Source organism: Hypanus sabinus, chromosome 2 (genome assembly GCF_030144855.1).
Source record: "Hypanus sabinus isolate sHypSab1 chromosome 2, sHypSab1.hap1, whole genome shotgun sequence".
NCBI lineage: Eukaryota > Metazoa > Chordata > Chondrichthyes > Myliobatiformes > Dasyatidae > Hypanus > Hypanus sabinus.
The window spans coordinates 76,618,404-76,642,196 of NC_082707.1; the positions used below are offsets into that span (position 1 = coordinate 76,618,404).

General features: G+C 40.7%; 1 protein-coding gene and 1 long non-coding RNA gene across 2 annotated transcripts; both read left to right on the top strand.

Moving 5' to 3' along the window:
• The first annotated feature begins 368 nt into the window (after positions 1-368).
• Positions 369-10,949, top strand: LOC132380108 (uncharacterized). Its single transcript, XM_059948692.1, has 6 exons — positions 369-813; positions 3,018-3,123; positions 3,322-3,675; positions 8,009-8,287; positions 8,968-9,071; positions 9,350-10,949. Exons 2-6 carry the CDS (start codon positions 3,105-3,107, stop codon positions 9,383-9,385), a joined length of 792 nt encoding a protein of 263 aa, XP_059804675.1. The 5' UTR covers positions 369-813; positions 3,018-3,104; the 3' UTR covers positions 9,386-10,949.
• A 146-nt stretch (positions 10,950-11,095) lies between these two features.
• On the top strand, positions 11,096-20,077 carry LOC132405013 (uncharacterized). Its single transcript, XR_009515733.1, has 3 exons — positions 11,096-11,990; positions 16,807-16,902; positions 19,263-20,077. It is a non-coding gene; the product is annotated as an uncharacterized LOC132405013 (long non-coding RNA).
• Positions 20,078-23,793: the final 3,716 nt, after the last annotated feature.

Sequence of the window (23,793 nt, forward strand, 5' to 3'; positions counted from 1 at the left end):
AACAAATTCAGCCTTCAGTGAAATGCAGGTAGGAATCTGCTCAGTTACTGTACTAGACATGACCCTGAGGTGAACTCCTTGCTCCAAGGATGGGCCGAACATCGCAATCCTATGACCATAGCCTTGAGTTAGGGAAGTTCTTAAATCAATTACTTACACCAGTACTAAAACTAATGCATGAAATAGATCGCTGACCTTTCACAGCTGTTCTTTTATGTGATCCAGTAACACTACCAGATATATAATCTATGCATCTTGTATGAAGTCAAAGATTCAAAGCGTACCTTTCCCGCTCCTGATCTCTCTCTGGACATCATCTCATTTCTTATATTCTTCAGAACTTGACGCCTGTGAACTTCCAGCAAAAGAGGAAACAATTTGCAAAGCTGGAAGTAAAGGGTTATCTGAGCGGGTCCGAGTGCCGCTCATTGGTTCGGTAAAGAGCAGTTTCTGTATAACCTCCAGGTCAGTATCACGTCCTGCTTTCCAGCATCAGCATCTCAGAATCACCATAGGACAGTGTAACCAGCCAACTTTCAACACACGTCACACCTCCGAGTCCAGCGATTATTTTGTTACTGACGGTGGCGAAAACGAGAGCAAAAAGCTGAACTCGGTTAACGGAAGTTGGACATTTTATTTGCAAGTTGAAACATTGAAAAGAGAAGGTGGGTGAACATACTTTCCCCCAGAATTTACAATAAGCCGGTAGCATTTCTAAAAATAATTAGAACGGAGAATATTAAAACAAAGCAGAGACGTCGGGATTTCGATCGGAAGTTGGACAAACCTATCTCCGCTTTCCTGACAAAGGTGATTTTTTTTCCTTATATTGTCTGGACTGAAAAATACGTTTGCTAATAATATTTCTCGACCAGACCTTATAGAAATACTTGCAGTCTTGAACTGAAAACTGTTCACTATATCACTTTATTTTTTCTCTCTAAAACGCGGTGAACCGGAGTTTGTACTTAAACCAATAAATATTTGTATTAAATAATTAGCCGGTACATACAGTGCGGTTGAAGGACATTGAAACTAACTGGACCGATAATTAAGAACTAAGCTGTTGAAATGTGTCAGAGAACAGATTCAGTATTGCGGCCTACTCAATCCAGGTTCCCATTGGAAAGAATTATTTATTTTACAAAGTGGGTTAGTAAAATGATCTGTATCTTTTAAATGTTACTCCTTCAATAAATAAAACACATTTCTATGCAGGAGAACACCCCAGCTGAGCAATATAATGTTTTGTCAATTGCATTCTTGATGACGAGACGATAAGGGCGAGGTGTCCATGAGTTCCAGATGAATAAGGATGTATCCAGATCCACCGTTGCTCAAGGAGATAACTGAATGTTCACAACCTTCCTGCGTGTTGTAACTGAATCCTGGTGTTATTGGTTTTCTCTGCTGGGACAATTTACCTCAAATGGTGAAAGTTCCCAGTTACAAAAGTCTCACAACCACTGATAACTTCCTTTTTTAGTTCACCTCATCCACAAATCCACTCTTTGCTTGGAGTAATCTCACGAGAGATATTACAGTGACATCCTTAATTTTAATTTATGCGAGACATGTTTACGTTTGAAATAACTATTGTTCCTTCCCGCTGCGGGGGTTGTTCGAATATCTAAATATTTCACACAGATTGTGGTCTTTATATTCGAGCATGAGGAAACTAAAGGAGACAGAAAATTGTTATCCAACCCACCCACTCCCCTCAAAAATATAGCTTCCGATTTAGAATCACGACCACCATGATAGGTGCCGAGTGATGGAGAGTTTGGTGAACGCGGGTCATTTTCCACAATGGACATCAGAATCTGACACTCAGCCACAACCGATCCCCCCGCCTGGGCTCTTCAGTTCATCCCGCCGTGTGAAACGGGAAACGGTCAATTCTGTGGATGCAATGTTAAATAAGTCTCCCAGAAAATGTGTACGAGAGCAGTAAATAGTGATTAAAATGTTCCATTTACTTTGCTTACAATATGCAAAGCAAAATGTTGTTATCATTAATTTAACAGCTCACCGTTTATATTTTTGTACTGAGGAGGTAAAATTACATTTTTAAAACGAATACTTATTGCCGGATACTTACCAATAAATATATTAATTAAAATAATAAACTTTAAAAGCTATTTAACATTCACTCTAAATTTGAACTTCCTGTTGCTTCTATATTGTAGAAAGTTTTTCTGGTTGTCTAATGACGTGATGCGCACAAAGTTGGAAGTGACTCTTTCCTGACTGAATTGAGTCTGTCCGTGTATTAATCGGGGAGAGGAGGATAGAGGGGACCTGCCCCAGAGTGAACAATTCTGTCCAAGCTCGCGGCTACTTGCCTTCCTCTGTAAGGCAGTGTCTGCTGTGAGGTTCCTCTGGTCCCAACCTCAGGCTTCTCCAAATACCTCACCTTAATGATCCGCGCAATCTTTGCCAAACTTTGCCAATCCGACGTGCGCTCGGCTAGCCTCTGATCCATTCCTGATCCGAGACTGAAGAGTAAACGCACCCGGGATTGGTAGAGCGGAGTTCTGTAATAGGTTACTTGGCCAGTTCAAAAGGAAGCTGTCAAACATTCCAGTCATAATCACATTTGACCAGATGACAGTGAAGCTAAGGAGAATCACCGTTAGGAGAGAGCTGATGGTGAATGGGTTTCCAATGAATGTCCCGCTGCTGGTTAGACACAGCGGTTCCTCTGTTAGCGGTGTCACAACTTGCTGTCCAGTTCCCCATGGAAGTGTTTTGAGTGAGGTGAAGTTGCTGCATTTTCACGGGAGAGATGAACAAAACACACACTGAAAGTCAGTCCTTACGCTGTCGTGTTTTTAAAAGTGACAGTGGATTTCCTGGTGATTGTGATTAATTCTTCTCTTCTCCAACTGTTTTTCACATCAATAATATTTTGTGTTGTAAATTATATGTTGTAAATATTTTATGCTGCTCAACAATACCTCGCAATTTGTAAATGAAATGTTATTTTTCAGCCGTTTTATCTTGTCCTGCAGATTAATTTCTTTTACGATGCCAACCAACACAAGCAAGGAAAAGAAGTGGGCCCACACTATAAAGTTGTTTGATTCTTCGTTGTGAAGATGTTTGCAGTGTTCGCAGGTAATACACTAATCCAAGCTAACTGGTATTCAGATAAACGACATCTCAATGTGCATATAGGAATTAATTAATCGTATTTCTTCAGTGTGAAGGTGTGTATCATGATTTCCGGAAGTAAGTTTTGGGAATTGTTAAGCTAACCGTTGTTCAGAAATATTAAATCCATCATTTTAATATAAATGCACTGTTCCATTCCAGCGCTCCATTTTCTTACACTCTGTGGCTCCGAAATCTCAGCCCAACCCAGTACAACCATTGATGCCGTCGTTGGACAAGATGTTCATTTCCCTGTGGAGATTCAGTGTGAAGATCAATATCGAGTAACCTTCCTGTTACTATCCTCGGTTAATGCAACCCTTGCCTTGCGGGGAACGAACATGTCTGACAGACTGCACCCGGTGTACAAGGACAGACTGTATTGGAGCGCGAATGGTTCCCCGGTGCTGTCCAACGTGCAGGTTAATGACAGTAACCGATACGAGACCCAAATCGACTGCTACCACGAATCCTCAAAGGGCACAACTAAAAAGATCTACGACTTGCGCGTGTTCGGTAGGTAACTTATTGGGTGAGTGGAGCTTCTGTAGAAGTTTGCTGGAAGACCAGGATTCGTGGCGAAATTCAGGAGACCGGGATCGGGTCGAGGGTGGCTCGTCGCCGACAAAGAAGTTAGGGATCATGTTAAAACATGTGCCAGGGACTGGGGCTGCAGGTTCGATTCAAATTGTCCACAGCCAATAGAGTCGGGGAATAAAGCGAACAATACCGGGATAAGGGAGACGCAAGGTCACAGAGAGCCGGAGGAGAGAGCAGTGGTGTGTTGGAGAAGAAAGATCGGAGGAGGACGGGGTGGAGACTGGTGATAGAGAGATGGGTGGGGGAAGGGCGAATGGAGGTGTGCAGAAGGGAGAGGGAAGTCAGTTTGGGCAATTGTTGGGTGGGGTGGGGTAAGGGGTGGAGGTTCAGACCTTGGGTAGATCGGAGGCGTAGTGGTGACGCGACCAAATGGGACTGGGGAGGGAGGGAGAGAGAAAATAAAGGTAATGGGCTGCTGAAGAAGGGAAAATGGGACAGTTGAGTGAGGTATGAGGACAATAGTGGTGAGAAGAGCAAGGTTTGGCCGAAGGTGACACGGAGAGGGTGCGAGGGTGAATTAGGGGATGTGGAGACTTGACATCTGAACGTCAGCAGCACCCAACATGGTGGAGTAGAAGATGTCTGTGTGTGGATTGTATAAATGCAGGATAGTCACTGCAGAGCAGGTGTCACACGGGATTGACGGAGTAAATGCCTAGTCCTTGGCCACTGGATCGAGCCAAATGGAGTCTCGGCTGTGCTGGAGCCAACAGTGGGTGCACACAGACACCAAACCTCATCCTGACACAGGTGGAGTGAGTTCACCCATACACACACAGATTGATCTAACACATACACACTGACCCACTGACTTCATCACCCTCGCTGGGCCCTGACTCCTGTCTGTTGTCTATTCCTGTCAGCTTCCCACGTACATCCTCAAATAACTGCACCTTCCCTCCCTCTGTCTCAACCCTTGACTGTTTATTCCCTCCATAGATGATGCCTGACTTGCTGACTGCATTCAGCATTCACTTTACCTAATTGCCTCTTACTTTCTTTTAATCCCCTCAGCCCAACCCCATTCCCAAATCAGTGCCTTCCCATCTTGCCCTATTCCCCTCTATTACCCTCAATAACCTTCTTTCTTTCCATCTGAGCACTCTCTCTATTAACTTCCTATATCCAACTCAAAATCACTAACCCACTCTCCAGTACTATCCTCCTACACACACTCCAGCTCCTTCCCCAAGATCTAACCCTCAACTTACCTTTAGCTCTCCACCACTAACTCACTCCCCCAGTCACATGGCAGTCTCAGCCACCAGTGTTCCAGACTGCTGGCCATCTTCAACTCCAGCCAATCTAAACCAAACTCCTACTCTTTTTTTCACATCCTCTCTTCAGAAAAGAAGTGTTCTCTGCATGATCCAGTGATGAAGGCCCAGCGTTTGTCATAGCCTCTGAGAAAAGCTGCTCACTAAGAGGTACCAAATATTAGAATATTGAATCTGTCCATTCTGACATGATGGTAAATATATCATTATAGCTATAACACAGGTATTGTGCTGTCAAATCAATCAGCCATTCAGCATGAAGAACATTCATAAAGAAAAAAAATGTAAGAGCTTAGGAAATTGTGGAAAGTAGGCAATATGACCACTGAGTTCATTGATGCTCCTTTATTCCGTCCATGTCCTTGCTAAATTTTTATAACTACATTCATGCATTGAGTGAATGAGAGTCCATATTTGTAAGAGTCATTCATCTGAAACTGACATTAAACACTCAACTCCACCTATGTGACTAAGACTTATTGTCATTACCAGTAAATCATTTTTTTTTAGAATAAGAATACAGGGGAACACAGTTGTTATTCACGTTAATCACCGATTCTTTGTTGGTTGCATCTCTGGAGTCTGCAACATCTCAGCCAGAGGAGGAACCACAGCAGTGAAATGGATTGTCTTAGGCTGCAACATAACATTTATCGGTTAGAAACTTGGATGGAGCAATAGTAGATGGAATTTAACTCTAATGTGTGAAGACAATCTCCAAAATGCATCAGAGCCTCGGGGAATTTGATGAACAAAGAGATTTTGGGGTAGAAGTCCACAGATCCCTGTAAGTGGCAGTGCAGGTGAAAAGAGTGGTGAAAAACATATATGGGTTGCTTGGCACAGAATATTGCTCTACCTTCTCACTACTTATGACTGTGTGGTTGGGCACAGCTTAAGCACCAACAATAAGTTTGCCAACTACATCACTGTTGTTGACAAAATCTCAGATGTTGATGAGGAGGCGTACACTCTAAGCTACAGAGGTGCGTGGCCACACAGTGACCGAAATGCCTCTGCCCACATAGACTTGATGCCTATGGATGCAGATATCAAATTATGCAACCGGGAGAAATGTGAAATTTTGCATGTTAACTGAAACTCCAAAGGAGCGCCAAGGAAGGGTGAAACTAGATGCATGAAAGAAGTCTGACTAATATGGTCAATGTGGACATTGATAACATTATTTTAGCAATTAAAATTAATGTTTCTATGCATTCTGTGCAAGAAATTCATACACATGAATCCATTTAAAGTGCCACACAGTTTTCAGGCCATGCAAAATTTGCCTACTCAGAGCAATGGTTCAGCCACACAGCTGTATAAAAAAAAAACGACAGAACATTGCGGCATAGATGTGAGATTAATCATCACTTTGGTGTCATAACACAACTTTACATTAACAATTAGCAAGACCAAGGAACTGATTGTGGACTTCAAGAAAGGGAAGTCAGGAGAACAACAGGGGACCAACAGTGGAAAGGATGAGCAGTTACAAGTTCATAGACATTGACATCTCAGAGGATCTATCCTGAGCCCAACATATTGATACAATCATGAAGCAAGCATGCCAGTAGACTTACCTCATTAGGACTTTTAGGAGAATGGGTGTGTCACAAACATCTGTAGCAAATTTCTACTAATGTACCATGACTGGCTTGCATTGCCTGGAATGGAAGCTCCAACGCACAGGATCAGCAGAGGCTGCAGAGATTTGTCGACTCAGCCAACTACATCATGGGCACAACCCACACCACCATCCAGGATCTTCAAAAGGCAATATCTCAAGGAGGTGCATCCATCATTCAGGAACTCGCCATCCAGAACATGCCCTCTTCTTATTACGGCCATCAGGGAGAAGTTACAGGAGCCTGAGAACCCACACTGAATGATTAAAGAACGGCTTCTTCACCAACCCCCACACCACTGCCTTCAGATTTTTGAATTTTCCATGAACATCACTATTCCTCTTTCACATAACTTATTTATTTTATTTTTATTGTAATTTATAGTAATGTTTTAATGTCTTGCACTGTACTGCCACAAAATAACAAACTTCATGGCATCTGTCAATTATAATCAATATAATTCTGATTCACCTGGGACATCATGTTACAACTTTATAAAACACTGGTTAGGGCCCACCTGGAGTATTGTGCACAGTTCCGGTTATCACACCATAGAAAAGATGTGATTGCACTGGGCAGAGTGCAGAGAAGATTCACATGGAAGTTGTTTGCATTGTGTTTTTCAGTTATAAGGAGAGATTCAATAGGGTGTGTTTATTTTCCTTGCACCAGAAGAAACCAAAGGATGACCAGAAATGGATATTCAGAATTATTAGAGGGATAAATAGGGTAGGTGGTAAACAATCATTTCCCCATAGTGACTAGCGTAATTGTAAGCTGAGAGGTGTAGGGTTTAGAGGGCATCTGAGTGGGAATTCTTTCACACCTAGTGTGGTCAGAATCTGGAATGAACTGACTGAGCAGATAGTGGAGGTAGGTGCTTTCAGAGTGTTTAAGAATTATTTAGACAATTACTGAGGCATAAAGACTGTGGACTAAATGTGGATTAATGAGACTAGTAAAGGTGAATACAATGTTCAACAAGGACATAGTGGTCCAAAGGTCCTGATCTGTGCTAAGACTCTATCAGCAGCGAATCACTGAACACAGTCTCTTGATTTCCAAAATTAACTCTCCATCAGGGAAGCGGAAGTTGCTGTCAGTGTTACAGAGAGATGATGGTGAGAATAGATGGTTTTGGTGTTACTAGAAAAAGAGAAACTAGTGATCTGAGATTTCTCTACATTTCCCAATCAATATACCGTGCTTTCAACCAAATTAAATTCTAAAATCCAAGAGTCCATATGATGGGTGATGTGGGTTCGCTGGATGGAAAGGGTTTATTACTATGCTGTATCTCTTGAAAAGAAAAGCAAGATTGCATAACTACTATCTCCATTGCAGAACCAGTTTTGAAGCCAGTGATAACACAAATTTGGAAATGTCCATCTCTAAATATTACTCTGAGCTGCTCTGTCTCCAATGGAGCAAATGTTACATTCCACTGGGAAATTCTATCCCTGTCTGAAAGCACCAACAGAACTTTCGATGGGCCGGAACTGGTGGTGAACCATGAGAACGAGTGGAAACAACACACATTCAGGTGCATAGTGAAGAACAGAGTCAGCAATGCAAGTAGTGAACTCACTATCACAGAGTTGTGCAATGAAAATGATTTTGCTCGTAAGTATGAAGAATAAAGTTTGTTCATACTGCTGCATCAGATTCTTCCAATGTACTCACAACTATCCTCTCTCTTGATATAAAACAGAACATAGAACGTTACAGCACTGTTCTGGACATGTTGTGTCAATTTTTTTAGCCTACTCCAAAATCAATCTAATTCTTCCCTCCCACACACTTCTTCATTTTCTTTCATTCATGTGCCTATCTGAGAGTCTCTTCAGTGCCCCCCAAATTATCTGCCTCCACCACCATCCCTGGCACTGCATTCCACACAAATACTGCTCTCTGTGTAAAAAAAAAAAATCTACATCTGATATCCTCCATATACTTCCCTCAAATCATCTTACAATTATGCCCTCTCATACTAGCCAAAACTATCTTGGGGAAAAGGTGCTGCCTGTGCAACTCTACCTATGTTTCTTATCATCCTGTACACTTCTTTGAAGTCACCTGTCGTCCTCCTTCATTCCAAGTAGAAAAGCCCTAGCTTACGCAAACTTTCCTCATAAAGCATCTGTGCTGTCTTTACGACAGTTATTTAGTTTATAATATTTTCGCTTAGTAATTCATTCAATAGTGTTTTCTAGTTAGAATTAGAAGTGTTTAAAGTGTATTCATTGCATGTAAAATATATCGGCATGCGATGACGTCACATCCGGTTTCGCCGCGTCTTGTAGGAAAACACCGGTTTGAAATTAACGCGAGGGTGGGGGCTTTCCACGAGGCTCACCGGAGCAGAAGTTGTTTTGCAGGCATGAGAAATCACAGTGAGAGCAACGCTGTAAGTTAATAGATAATCGATATATTGAACTAAGATGTTAATGCCGATCCTGTTAGAAGTAACGACGGTAGATAATGTTTATGCTTTCGTTAGTTAAAGAGTCGCTGATAGTTTGCATGGAAGTGTATTTAAAGTAGTCAATGGAGCAGGTAAACTCTCCCTGTATACTGCACCTTAGTGTAATGTAGTTATAGTCACCTTTGCAAGTATTTACACTTGAAACGTGATATTAAGGAAGGAACAAATACTGTATCAATCTTGTATTGTTTTATCAACAGTTTTCACCATATGTTAATGTGAAGAGTGAACAGTAAATGGTTAATCTTACTGCGATCTGGTTTTCATTGGCTGTGGTTTATCCGGACGTTAAATTCGGCGTTCGTTACACCCGAAGGAGAACGTTACAGTGAAAAAGCGGCATTATCAGGTGTTTCAAGTGCTGCAATGTCAGCTCGATCCAGCATCAAGCCGACGCCGCCCAGCGACAAGGGCGGTAAACCGACATCAAGTAAGCCCACCCGGGCGTTATCAGGTGTTCCAAGTGCTGCAATGTCAGCTCGATCCGGGATCAAGTCGATGGCGCCCAGCGACAAGGGCAGTAAACCGACATCAAGTAAGTCCACACAGGCAAGAGCCAAGGCAGAAACCGCCAAGGTGCAACTGCATTACGCCAAACAAGAAGCAGTTTTGAAAATGAAACAGGCCACCAGAGAAGTCGAAATCCAGAAAGAAAGGGCCGCCAGAGAAGCCGAAAGGGCCACCAGACAAAGAGAAGAGGCTGCCAGAGAAGCCGAAATCCAAAAAGAAAGGGCCGCCAGAGAAGCCGAAAAGGCTGCCAGACAAAGAGAAGAGGCCGCCAGAGAAGACGAAACCCAGTTGGAAATGGCAAAAATATCGACAGAGTTGCAAGTGCTGCAGCTAGAAAGAGAAGGAGAAGCTGCCATGGCGGAAGCAAAGTACATAGAAGAAGCTGAAGGGTCGCGTGATCTGACCGAAGCAAGATCTACTTTAGAAAGGACCAGACTGGAACGCAAAAGCGACTATGTACAATATCAAATAGACAGGCAGGCTCGTCTCCCCTCTCCATACGTATTCGATAACTTCCCCAGCTACGAGGAACCTCAGAGAGTCACGATTGCATCACATCCATATGAGGAAGGAAATTTACCCTCACGGCTCCGTGATGAAGTCAAGAATGAAAGAACCGACAACGCTCCTTCACCCCCACAACAAGACGGCGGGGAGGGAGAGGTTCACTCCAGGACAACAATTGTCAGCTCGAACTGTACAGAAGTTTGCGGTCAAACTCAGTCAAGCCGTTCTTGTTCCGAGATCTGCCTCACTGAGGTGTACCCTGAAGAAGCACAATAAGACATTACCAAGCGTAAAGTAACCGACGAGACGCTAGGTCAGTCAGTTTTCGTTCAAACCGAGGACAGAAACAAACTTGCACAATCAGCTCAAGATACCATTTCTTTAAAACCCAAAGACACCAAGGTCTTCAGAGATGAAGCAAATAATGGGATTGCCCCATTGCCTATCAGAGAACCACGCCAGCGCTCACCAGATAACAAAGAGCAGGCAGTCAAACGGTTCACATCCTTACGGAAAACCCGGAAAAGGAAACCTGAGATGCAGCAACGCACCCGATTGGCCCACGAGGTACTGTGCACCCTAATGGCAGAGGTCACAGCCATTATAAACGCACAATCATTCCTACCTGTGTCTTCTGACCCAGAAAGCCCCTTTATACTTTCGCCATCAACGCTCCTTACACAGAAGGCAGGAGCACCTCCTCCACCAGGAGACTTTTCAGACAAGGATTTGTACACAAAGCAATGGAGACAAGTCCAGGCTTTGGCAAATCGGTTCTGGCCTCGCTGGAGACAAAAATATCTACCTTTGTTGCAACAGAGACGAAAGTGGACAGAACCCTGCAGGAATCTTCAAGTTGAAGACCTAGTCCTGCTCAGGGACAAGCAGATCACCCGCAACAGCTGGCCAATGGCCAGAATCACTGCTACATTCCCTAGCGAAGATGGACATGTCAGGAAGATCGAATTGAAGACTACCGACCAAGGCGATGTGAAAATTTACCAAAGGCCAGTTACAGAAGTTATTCTACTTCTACCCAATGACTGATTAAGAGACTAAGTTTGTACTCTGCTCATTATGACCTTACGAAGGTCAAGCGGGGAGTGTGCTGTCTTTACGACAGTTATTTAGTTTATAATATTTTCGCTTAGTAATTCATTCAATAGTGTTTTCTAGTTAGAATTAGAAGTGTTTAAAGTGTATTCATTGCATGTAAAATATATCGGCATGCGATGACGTCACATCCGGTTTCGCCGCGTCTTGTGGGAAAACACCGGTTTGAAATTAGCGCGAGGGTGGGGGCTTTCCACGAGGCTCACCGGAGCAGAAGTTGTTTGCAGGCATGAGAAATCACAGTGAGAGCAACGCTGTAAGTTAATAGATAATCGATATATTGAACTAAGATGTTAATGCCGATCCTGTTAGAAGTAACGACGGTAGATAATGTTTATGCTTTCGTTAGTTAAAGAATCGCGGATAGTTTGCATGGAAGTGTATTTAAAGTAGTCAATGGAGCAGGTAAACTCTCCCTGTATACTGCACCTTAGTGTAATGTAGTTATAGTCACCTTTGCAAGTATTTACACTTGAAACGTGATATTAAGGAAGGAACAAATACTGTATCCATCTTGTATTGTTTTATCAACAGTTTTCACCATATGTTAATGTGAAGAGTGAACAGTAAATGGTTAATCTTACTGCGATCTGGTTTTCATTGGCTGTGGTTTATCCGGACGTTAAATTCGGCGTTCGTTACACCCGAAGGAGAACGTTACAGCATCATTGTTAATCCAGGAAGCATCCTGGAACATTTCCTGTGGAAGAGGTGAGAATAAATTTCTTCACTTAAAGAGTAGTGAATCTTTGTAATTGTCATAAAGAGATAAGCTTTATTTATCATGTGTGTTGAAACAGAAAGGTTCCTTGTAGCAGTAAAAGAGCAGGTGGTAAACGCAAAAACATCAAAATTACATGGTATAAGACTAACATATTCAAGATGGCAAATGCAGGAAATACAATGAACAACCGGAAACAATTCAACACAATACAGGATCCTGCAGTGGTTTAACTGAATCTGATTACTTACACAATCAAGTGGCAGACATCAATCACCATTATCTTACTTAAAAATACAAGCTCATAAACGACACCATACCTTACTATAAATACATGTCTGATCCAGTTTTAGAGTCAGAATCCTATGAATTATATTATGACTAACCCATTATTACAGATCACACAATCCAGAATAACCATCCCGAGATAATTTTATGGGATAAACCACCAAGAACAACTTCATAGATACAGTCATTCTAAACACACTTAGCATATAGGAATCAATGAATGAAAAACACCAGAAATATATTGAATTAGAAGAGGAAATTGAAAGACTATGGGACATAAACAAGGCATATCTACAACTGATATCTTCCCAAAGTCATTACACAGTAGCATTAAATAATTAGACCTGGTTAGCAATATTGGAGATGTCTGGAAATGTTAATCTGCAGAAAGCCACAAAATAAATGCCTCTAGAACAGTCCAAAAGTCCCTAGATATTGAGAAATGAATGTGCTCGGGTGTGCCTATACCTCAGGTTTTGCCAGCTAGAGCTGAGAAAAATAATGCAGCAATAATTTTACTATATATATAAAAATAACTATTATAAAATACATAGTTATATATATAACTATATAGATAAAAATAAGCAATAAATATCAAAGATATGAGTTGTAGTGTCTTTATAGCTTGTGGAACCAGTTCAGTGTTGAGTTGAGTGAATTTATCCCCTCTGACTCAAGAGACTGAGGGATGAGGTGCACTAGCTGTTCCTAAACCTGGAGATGTTGTACCTGAAACTCCTGTACCTCCTCTCTGATGGCAACAGCAAGAAGCGAGCATGGCCTGGATGGTGGGGGACAGGGTGGTTTTTGATGATGTATGCTGCTTTCCTGTGATAGCGCTCCTTTCAAATGGGGCCTTACCTGTGATATACAGTTTTTACTATTCAAGGGCATTGATGTCACCAATACAGGCCAGGATGCAACAATTCAGTATACTCTCCACAGCACACGCATAGAAATTGGTCAGTTTGAGATGACAAGCTGAATCCACACAAACGTATCAGAAAATAGAGGTGTTGCTGTGCCTTCTTTGTAACGGCCGTTACATGCTGGACCCAGACTGATCCTCTGAAATGATTAAGCTGAGGAATTTAAAAGTGCTGACTCTCTCCACCTCTGATCCCCCAATGAGGACTGGCTCAGTTTTGTTGAGAGTTCATGAACCTGAAACTTAAGCTCTGTTTCTCTTGCCACAGATGCTCTTGACCTGTTGGGCATTTCTGTAATTTCCATTTTTATTTTGATATATTGACAATTTTTTACTGAGAAGCCAGGATGCTGTCAATCAATATGCTCACACATACAAGTCATAGCGACACTGACATTTGCTCCATCTTCCATTCACTTCAGTGAAGTTTCCAACTGTTATAACTATGGAATCTCGTCAAAGGTATTTTACAGTTTAAAACACAGTAGATTGATATGTGACTGTACCAATTTCCACCATTATCAATATAACCTTTCGTTGACATATTTTGTAGAATTTATTCCAGATTTATGATAAATAATCAGAATCAGAATCAGACTTTAATCGCCAAGTACCTGTACACATACAAGGAATTTACTTCCGGCAGATGTTGTCTCTCTGCTCATAACAATAATAATGATAAATATAAATGAAAATATAGATTATACATACAAGTAGTGCAATCCAAATAATAGTTAGCCAACTGACAATAGAAGATTTTACTCAAGACACTGCACCATGACATTCCTAGACTCAGAGCTTGGACCAAATTAATGACTTTCCGATACTATCGTCCACATCTTGTTGGTTTGGAATCTTATGGGGGAACTGTAGGGATATAATTGGTGGTATACAAATGTGCGTCCTTTGTCATTGAATTATCAGACTTTCCAGAACTTTGGTTTGCTTGGCATACGCTTTGTAATTTGGAGTCAATCTTCGTGCAACTTTGTTCATAATCTGGAAGCTTTTGGTTTTCCCTTAATAATGATAGCAGTCTTCAAAGGCTTCTAAATTATAGGAACAAATGCAAGCCATTGCTACTGGTTCTGTTATGTGTATTAGCTGTTAATACAAATGCAGATTTGTAATCCAGTGACCACTCTGCATAACACTACTGTGAACAATGATAGTGTGATCTTACTGTTTATATTATAAAGTCTTTCACCATTAATGTTGAAATTTCACAATTCAGATGTGGTTATAAGGAATCTTTTTTTATTTCTTTGAGTTCAAAAATGTCAGCTTTTCATTCAAAGCTTATCAGAGATGAAAAGTTCACGGAAACTTTCCTCAACAATTAATATTTCATTCTAAGAATGTTATCACTGAGGTTATACTGATACCTAAGCTTTAAAAGTATTAAGAGACAGATCAGTTTAAAATGATGCAATAGACAATAGACAGTAGGTGCAGGAGTAGGCCATTCAGCCCTTCTAGCCAGCACCGCCATTCACTGTAATCATGGCACAATCAGTACCCCGTTCCTGCCCTCTCCCCATATCCCTTGACCCCGCTATCTATAAGAGTTCTATCTAACTCTCTCTTGAATGCATCCAGAGACTTGGCCTCCACTGCCTTCTGGGGCAGAGAATTCCACATATCCACCACTCTCTGGGTGAAAAAGTTTTTGCGCATGTCTGTTCTAAATGGCCTACTCCTTATTCTTAAACTGTGGCCTCTAGTTCTGGACTCACCCATCAGCAGGAACATGCTTCATGCCTCCAGTGTGTCCAATCCCTTAATAATCTTATATGTTTCAATCAGATCCCCTCTCATCCTTCTAAATTCAAGTGTATACAAGCCCAGTCGCTCCAATCTTTCAACATATGACAGTCCTGCCATTCTGGAAATTAACCTTCTGAACCTACGCTGCACTCCCTCAATAGCAAGAATGTCCTTCCTCAAATTTGGAGACCAAAACTGCACACAATACTCCAGGTGTGGTCTCACCAGGGCCCTGTACAGCTGCAGAAGGACCTCTTTACTCCTATACTCAATTCCTCTTGTTATAAAGGCCAGCATGCCATTAGCTTTCTTCACTGCCTGCTGTACCTGCATGCTTGCTTTCATTGACTGATGTACAAGAACACCTAGATCTCATTGTACTTCCCCTTTTCCTAACTTGACTCCATTTAGATAGTAATCTGCCTTCCTATTCTTGCCACCAAAGTGGAAAACCTCACATTTATCCACATTAAGCTGCATCTGCCATACATCTGCCCACTCACCCAACCTGTCCAAATCACCCTGCATTCTCATAACATCCTCCTGACATTTCACACTGCCACCCAGCTTTGTGTCATCAGCAAATTTGCTAATGTTACTTTTAATCCCTTCATCTAAATCATTAATGTATATTGTAAACAGCTGCGGTCCCAGCACCAAACCTTGCGGTACCCCACTGGTCACAGCCTGCCATTCCGAAAGGGACCCGTTAATCGCTACTCTTTGTTTCCTGTCAGCCAGCCAATTTTCAATCCATGTCAGTATTCTGCCCCCAATACCATCTGCCCTAATTTTGCCCACTAATCTCCTATGTGGGATTTTATCAAAAGCTTTCTGGAAGTCCAGGTACACTACATCCACTGGCTCCCCCTTGTCCATTTTCATAGTTACATCCTCAAAATGCCAGAAGATTAGTCAAGCATGATTTTCCCTTCATAAATCCATGCTGACTCGGACTGATCCTTCTACTGCTATCCAAATGTGTCGTAATTTCCTCGTTTATAATTGACTCCAGCATCTTTCCCACCACTGACATCAGGCTAACCGGTCTATAATTTCCTGTTTTCTCTCTCCCTCCTTTCTTGAAAAGTGGGACAACATTAGCCACCCTCCAATCAGCAGGAACTGTTTCTGAATCTATAGAACATTGGATAATGATTACCAATGTGTCCACAATTTCTAGAGCCACCTCTTTAAGTACCCTGGGATGCAGACCATCAGGTCCCGGGGACTTATCAGCCTTCAGACTCAACAGTCTATCCAACACCGTTTCTTGCCTAATATAAATTTCCTTCAGTTCATCCTTTACCCTAGTTCCTTTGGCCACTGTTACCTCTAGGAGATTGTTTGTGTCTTCCCTAGTGAAGACAGATCCAAAGTACCTGTTCAACTCGTCTGCCATTTCCTTGTTCCCCATAATAAATTCACCCGTTTCTGTCTTCAATGGTCCAATTTTGGTCTGAATTATTTTTTTGCTATTCACGAGCAAAAGAATCACGGTATGTGATGCACAAGCCCAGACAGCATTGCCTTTCTCCCTCAGTTGACCATTAATAGTGATATGGGAGAGCTCTTGTAGGTTACAACACTTACCCCAGGTATATCTTACGCACTTTGAAATGGATTTTTTTCTCATTCTGTCTGCCTGTGTACAGTATATTCACCAGGGATTTAAATTGTCCAAGAAACGTCAAAATGCATGTTTCAGATGTACCACATTACACAAAAACTAATTTTTATTAAATAAGATTGTTATCCCACCATATCATTGTTTTAACACATTACAAATATTATTCTCTCTCTCTCTCTCTGATCTACTTTAGATGATTTCATATATCCAGCAATATTGCTGTTAATTGCTGTTTTAGTCATATTTAACCATCTAAAAACAAAACAGTGTGCCCATGATGCACAATGCAGTAAGTACATTTCTTTTTAGAATTCTAAGTGCATTCTGCTTATTTATTATTGATTATGTTTTTGTAGTCTTGCTAATAACTATACCATTTGTTACTGTATCGTGCATACACTTTGAAAATGTTCTTCTAATTTCCCAATTCTAATTGTTGTATACAAAGTGAACGGTGATTATCCTTGTGGAACATTACGACAAATTTATTTCCATTCTGAAGAGTCACTCTCAACTCCCACTTTTAGCTTGCTGCTTTGAAAATTGCTTACTCCATGTTCCTACTACTTGTCCCCTGATTCTAAATATTTGGATCCTAATTATGAATCAAACCTCTTGAAAATCTTTGTAAATTCCAGATTCATCACATTCATTGCATTGCCCGTCTATTCTGTTTACCACATCGTCAGAGATTTCACTGAAACATGGAGAACATTCTTTTCCAAATCAAGATCGTCTATTTCAGATTCTATTTGTCTTCTGTTTAATGGTTGAAAAAATTCCTTTATATTTTTCCTACATGTTTTAATTCACCAGTAAACTTAGCAGCCCCAAACATCGATTTCTACCTTGTGGATAAGTTGTATTGTACAGCAATAAAATGTAAAGGTATTAGCTCATATACTGGTGAATTTTCAGAAGCAATATAAAATAAACCATAGAAAAATTAAACAGACAATGACCAATCAGCTCAACAGACAACAGAGAAGGAGCTACTTGGTGAAATTCCAGCACTGTATCCTGTTGTATACTGTCGCTCTACACATTGCCTTCATCATCCCCTTTGCCAGTGAATTATAAATCATCATGTGAAAAATATTTTCCTCACCTTACTTCTGGTATTTGTGGTAATGACTGCAACTCTACAACCTGTAGTTTTTAAGGCTACAGAGCAGAAAAATGAGTTCTTCCTTATTATTCCATCAAGTCCCAACCACCACATCTCCCCTCAAATAGTTCTGTACACCTCAATAAAGACTCTCCTCTCAGCCTTCTCACTGCCAAAGAAAAGAACTCCAAACTATCCAATTGCCTTCACAGATAAAAAGTTCTAGTTCTTGCAACACTCCTCTGCACTCTGTCCTAGGTGATTAGGGCAGATTAGTAGGAAAACATCTAAAACAGTACTAAGTATCCCTTACATTTACAATAAATCCAGAAAGTAGTCAACTTTGTAATTTGTAAATGTCACCTCATAGGCAATGGGGAACTTTACTTGAATCAATATGAAGGAGAGATTGAACTAAAGAACGGAAATATATTCAAGGAGAAATCTAATAAACAAGCAGCAGAATTTAACGGCAGATTGTGATGATTAAAATTAAAAGTTCAAAATAAATTTATTATTAAATTACATATACAAGGACCTCCATTGATCAAAGTTGACCATGGATATTGCTTTCCAGGTGTATAGATATGCAAGTCTGGGCAGTAAGATATGGAGAGGAAGCTTTTGCCCATGAGCAAACTCCCCCTCTCTATGCATCTGATGAACCCAAGGGATTGGCAGAGTCCAATACGGTCTGGTACCAGCAGGGTCACAAGAGTTGCCAGTCAGCATTGAACTGGATGTAGAACTGCCTTAGGGACTCCAGCTCCAGATTTTTCACTTGGAATTTACTCCTGAAGCCTTCCCCATGAGTGGGTATAGCTGCAAACAGTGGAAGTCTGAAATCAGAGTTTTCTTTCGCCTGGATGAGCAGCCAACCATGGCTGAGGTGCCCCATCTGTCCGAAGCAACTGCTTTTAAGGAGCCAGTAACCTGCCTTTGCTGATTCTCCTGTCAGTAGAAACAGTTCCCCCAGGCTTAGTAGCTAAGTCACATGTGAAGTCCAGGAGCAGGACTTGGTTGTCAGAGGCTATTTGAGGCACACAACATTGTGAGCATTTGACAGATAGTAGGAGCTTGTTCCCATTGCTGCAACAAGCTTAAAGAACCAAAGTACATATACATCACCATATACTCCCTTGAGATTCATTTGTTTACAGGCATTCATTAAATCCAAAAAAGAAAAAAAAACACAATATTGATGAAAAATAAATAAGTAATAAATAGTGTGAACGTGAGTTGCAGAGTCATTGAAACTGAGTCCTTTGGTTGGGGAATCAGTTCAATTTGGGGTGGGTAAAGTTATCCACTCTGGTTCAGGAACCGGATGGTTGAGAGCTAATAACTGTTCCTGGTGGTGTGGGTCCTACATCCCCTGTACCTCCTTCCTGATGGCAGCAGCAAGACGAGAGCTTGGCCTGAATTGTGGGTATCCTATGGATGGAGTTAATTATTTACTTCTGCTTTGAGCACCTGCTAGTCACACATTTTGGCAAGTTTTCGAAAACATGAAAATGATATAACTCTCATGGATTTTTCAGAGAGCGAAGAACAAAGGCCTGGAGAGAAAGTGGTTTTCCTTCAAGATGGAGTTATTGAACCCACATATATTGACCCTTGTCCAACTCTGTTTGACAGTACCCTGGAACAACAATGAGTTTCACTGCATTACCATTGCCCAATTGAACTGAAAAAAAAATCAAAGCCTGAATTCCAAGCATACATCTCCACAAGAGGGTGTATTTGATGATTATAAGAGGGCTGGTACCTTATATTTCTGAAATACATCAGCTGAAGGAAATCTCATTTCCTTTGACTAACCAGAGGATATTGTTTCCAAATGTGTCATAATGTACAGTGCTTCCAGTTGGATTTTCATGTCAGTTAGGGGGAAATTAATTTTCTGGATTGCAGAGCTGTAAATTCAGATTGAGAATGAGCCACAAAACTGGAATTAATCATGGTCAATTTTAATAAAAATGTTCATCCACCAAACCCATACTGTCAGTTTTGTATGTTCACAAACAAGAGAAGATCTGAAGATGCTGGAAATCTGAGCAACACGCAAAATGTTGGAGGAACTCAACAGGCCAGGCAGCGTCTATGGAAAAGAGTACAATCAACATTTCGGCCCAAAACTTCAACTGTGCCCTTTTCCATTGATGCTGCCTAGTCTGCTGAGTTCCTCCAGCATTTTGTGAGTTTTGCATGTTGATGAACCCCATGAAGCTGACCATTGTAAAAAATACTATGACATACTGCAGGTAATGTGATCAATAACCAAGGGTGTTTTTGTCATGAATATTGAGTGAACATTTCATTTCTAAGGTCACTTGGACTACCCTCCTCTTCATAAAAGCAGGGAAAATAGTACTGAGTATTGTAATTTAAAAATATTTTCTTGTCTCTTAATAAAATCTTCCTCTTTATTTTGTTCCAGTAGCTGATTTGACATTAAACTATATTTAAATGAATAATTTGGTTGAGATTGTTTAATTATAATTTAGAAGACAGGAAAAGCAACATTAAAAGTACAATTTTGATGATGCATATTAAATGCACATCCACAACCAAAGAACCCATTTAAATGTGCACAATTCCGAATGGAAAACAAGCAAATTAATGATCAGGATGGGAATGAACTGTTGCTGCTTAAAACTGACGGAAATGATGCTGATTGGGGATGGATTCATCCTTGCTGGATTCCACACAGGAAATGTGACTGCTGGTCAGGAAGACGAGTGTGTTTATGGAAATGGAGTTTAAAACTCCCAATATCGACGATCTTGCTGGCAAGTGTGCCGTCTCTGGTGAATAAAATTGATAATCTCAGAATGCTGAATCACTGGGACATTAAGACCACGTGTGTCTTTTGTTTCACAGAATCCTGGTTAACCCCTTCTGTACCAGATGCAGCAATTCAGATCGATGGGTTTACTATGCACCATCAGGATAGATCTATAGAGTTTCTCAGAAGCAGAGATGGAGGAGTATGTGTCATGACCAACTCCACTTGGTGCACAAATATATCATTGCCAACCCAGTTCTGCTCACCAGACCTGGAATATCTCGTAGTTTAGTGTCGTACATTTGACCTACCACGGAAAATTCCCGTGATCATTTTGGTAGCAGAATACATTCCACCTCAGGCCTCTGTCAATCAGGCTTTAGATGGTCTGAGCAATGGGATCAACGTGCCTGAAACAGTGCACACTAATGCCTTCACCATCGTTTTGGGGGATTTTAACCAGAGCAGTCTGAAAAAAATCACTAAACAATTACCTTGTAAGGCACTGAACATTAGTGCCAACCAACTGTCGGGAGTATTCAAGGACATTTTCAAACTCTCACTGCTATGGGCGGAAGTTCCCATTTGCTTCAAGAAGGCAAAAATTAGACCAATTCCTAAGAATAATAATGTGAGCTGCTTTGATGACTATCACCCAGTAGCACTCACATCTATGGTGATGAAATGCTTTGAGAGGTTGGACATGATTAGAGTGAACTGCTGCCTCAGCAAGGACCTGGACCCTTTTCTCACTGGGCAGGCCCTTTTCTCGCTGTAATCATCAAGAAGGAGGAACAGAAGCCTGAAGCCACACACTCAGTGATTCAGGAACAGCTTCTTCCCCTCTGCCATCCGATTCCTAAATGAATATTGAACCTGTGAACACTACGTCACCTTTTTAATATATATTATTTCTTTTTGTATGATTTTAATCTATTAAATATACATATACTTTAATTGATTGATTGATTGATTTTTATTTTCTCATTCTTCTATATTATGTATTGCATTGAACTGCTGGTGCTAAGTTAACAAATTTCATGACAAATGCCGGTGATAATAAACCAGATTTTGATTCTAAATCTGATTCTTTTCCATAGATGCTGCCTGGCCTGCTGAGTCCCTCCAGCACTTTGTGTGTATTCCTTGGATTTCCTGCATCTGCAGGATTTCTCATGTTTGTGTTGTATAACCTTACCACTGGGTGATACAGGTCATAGACAACTATACTTGTATTAGAATGATTCTGTACTAGTTGTGATTGTTAATCATTCATCCTACTCTATATCTGGATATCATCTATGCAGATGCTGGAATAAACTATTATTGTCTCGGGCTGCTGTAAAGTAATTACTTTAACAGTTTTGTTCTTGGATTAAGTTAACTATTTTTCCCAGACATAAAAGTATCATTTCCAGTCAGTAATTCCTGATATATATAAAAATATTAGGGATTCCCTCTATCAAATAAATGGAATTGCCTGTCACTTCACCATAATTAATCAAAGGATTGCAACACAATGTGTTTGTACATTCCAATGTCGGCAGAAAATATCAGAAGTTTCATGATAGCAAAAGAAGAAATTACATTGAAGTGGTATTAATTAAAACAATAAGTTGCAAGGAACAAATGGCAACTTACATTGATCCTTTTCTGGAAGCTACTTATAGTTTTACGTAAAATTAAATACATTAAAATTAAATGTGAAAACAATCCAAAATCCAAAGCTTTCCCATGCATGGTCTCCACAGACAGAAAGGAGGTGGGGAGGCGTATTTATTTAATGTCCAGTTAACTTCTGAATGGAAAATGTGTTTCTTGAGAAATTGGAAGTTGCGTTGTGTAACAGGAAGTGGCTGAGAACACAAACACTAGTCTTTCAATGAGATCTGCTTTTTACAGCAAAATTGCTGTGATTTTTATTTGATGCTTTTGAATGCAGAGATGATTGGTGTTATAATAATCTGTGAATGTGAATAGCTAACAAGATCAACTAAAGAGAAAGTACCGGTACATCACGCACACAGGTCAAGAAAGGTCTGGCCATGTAGGAGCACCACATGCATTCTTTGATGTAAGTACTTTTCTCGCTGAATTTTGCGCAGTCAATGCAGCATATTAAATTCATTATATAATTACACACAACTAATTAACCGATAGTCTTATGAGGCTGAAGCAATATTACAGGAATGATCAAAGATTCAATCCTTAGAGCAGGATATTTAAAGCCACAGTCAATTTGTTCTCTAGCAGATTTGCTTGACATGGAGTAGGTCCTTTTCTCACCAACTACATCAAAATTATTTTTTATTGAGTATCTGTCAAAATTTGATGATATTATCCATGGATATGGCCCGAAATGAACCTAGGCATGTTATGGCAATTGTGAAATATTGAGATATTTTGTTGCCATACCGATGGAACCAAGTTGGGGAAGACTTCAGTCAATAATTTACATTGCATATATAACGATGCATTGGAAGTTAATACAATGGTGTGTGTGTGTGTGTGTGTGTGTGTGTGTGTGTGTGTGTGTGTGTGTGTGTGTGTGTGTGTGTGTGTAAAAAAATACTGGACAAAAATTAAAAATATATGTTCTCCATTCCTGACCTCACCTTGGAGGCATGTTGATTTTATCTCATTACTGGGTGCCTCTCATTGAGTTTAATAACCAGCAGTTCCTGACTTAACTGCAGGTCAGAGTCACGTACCGTCTTCCAGTCTCAGCTGCCCAAAGTCATCAGGGGACAGCTTACACTATGACCATTCAGATTACAACATACGTCATTTCACCAAGTCCAGTCTGAACTGTATTGGCCAGCACAATACAGTGCACAAATAAACTCGGTTAACAGAAGGTGGGCATATTGTTAGCAAGCCAGGGAACTATAAAGAAAAGGCAGCTGAAAATAACTTTGCCCAGAATATATGACAATGTAAAACATATTAGGAAATAAGACGAAGAGAATAATTAAGCATATAGTTGTAACTATCCTTTCTTTTCTGCAGAATGCGTGAATTTCTTCTACCAAAGTGCATGACCATAAACGTCCTGACACTGTGAGACCATAACCTTCCTGACACTTAGCTGATCGTCTGCATATGCAGGAGTCCTGTCAACATTCCAAAGCATAGGTGTGACAGTGTTTAAACTTGTTTTGGGTGTGATGGTGGGAAGGTTGTAAATATGGATTTGTTTGAATTCTCCTGAACTTTCCTTGATCTTTGGCACATGAAATGTGTGCAGTGCTGGGCATAGGCAGACACTTTCCACTGAAAGTCCC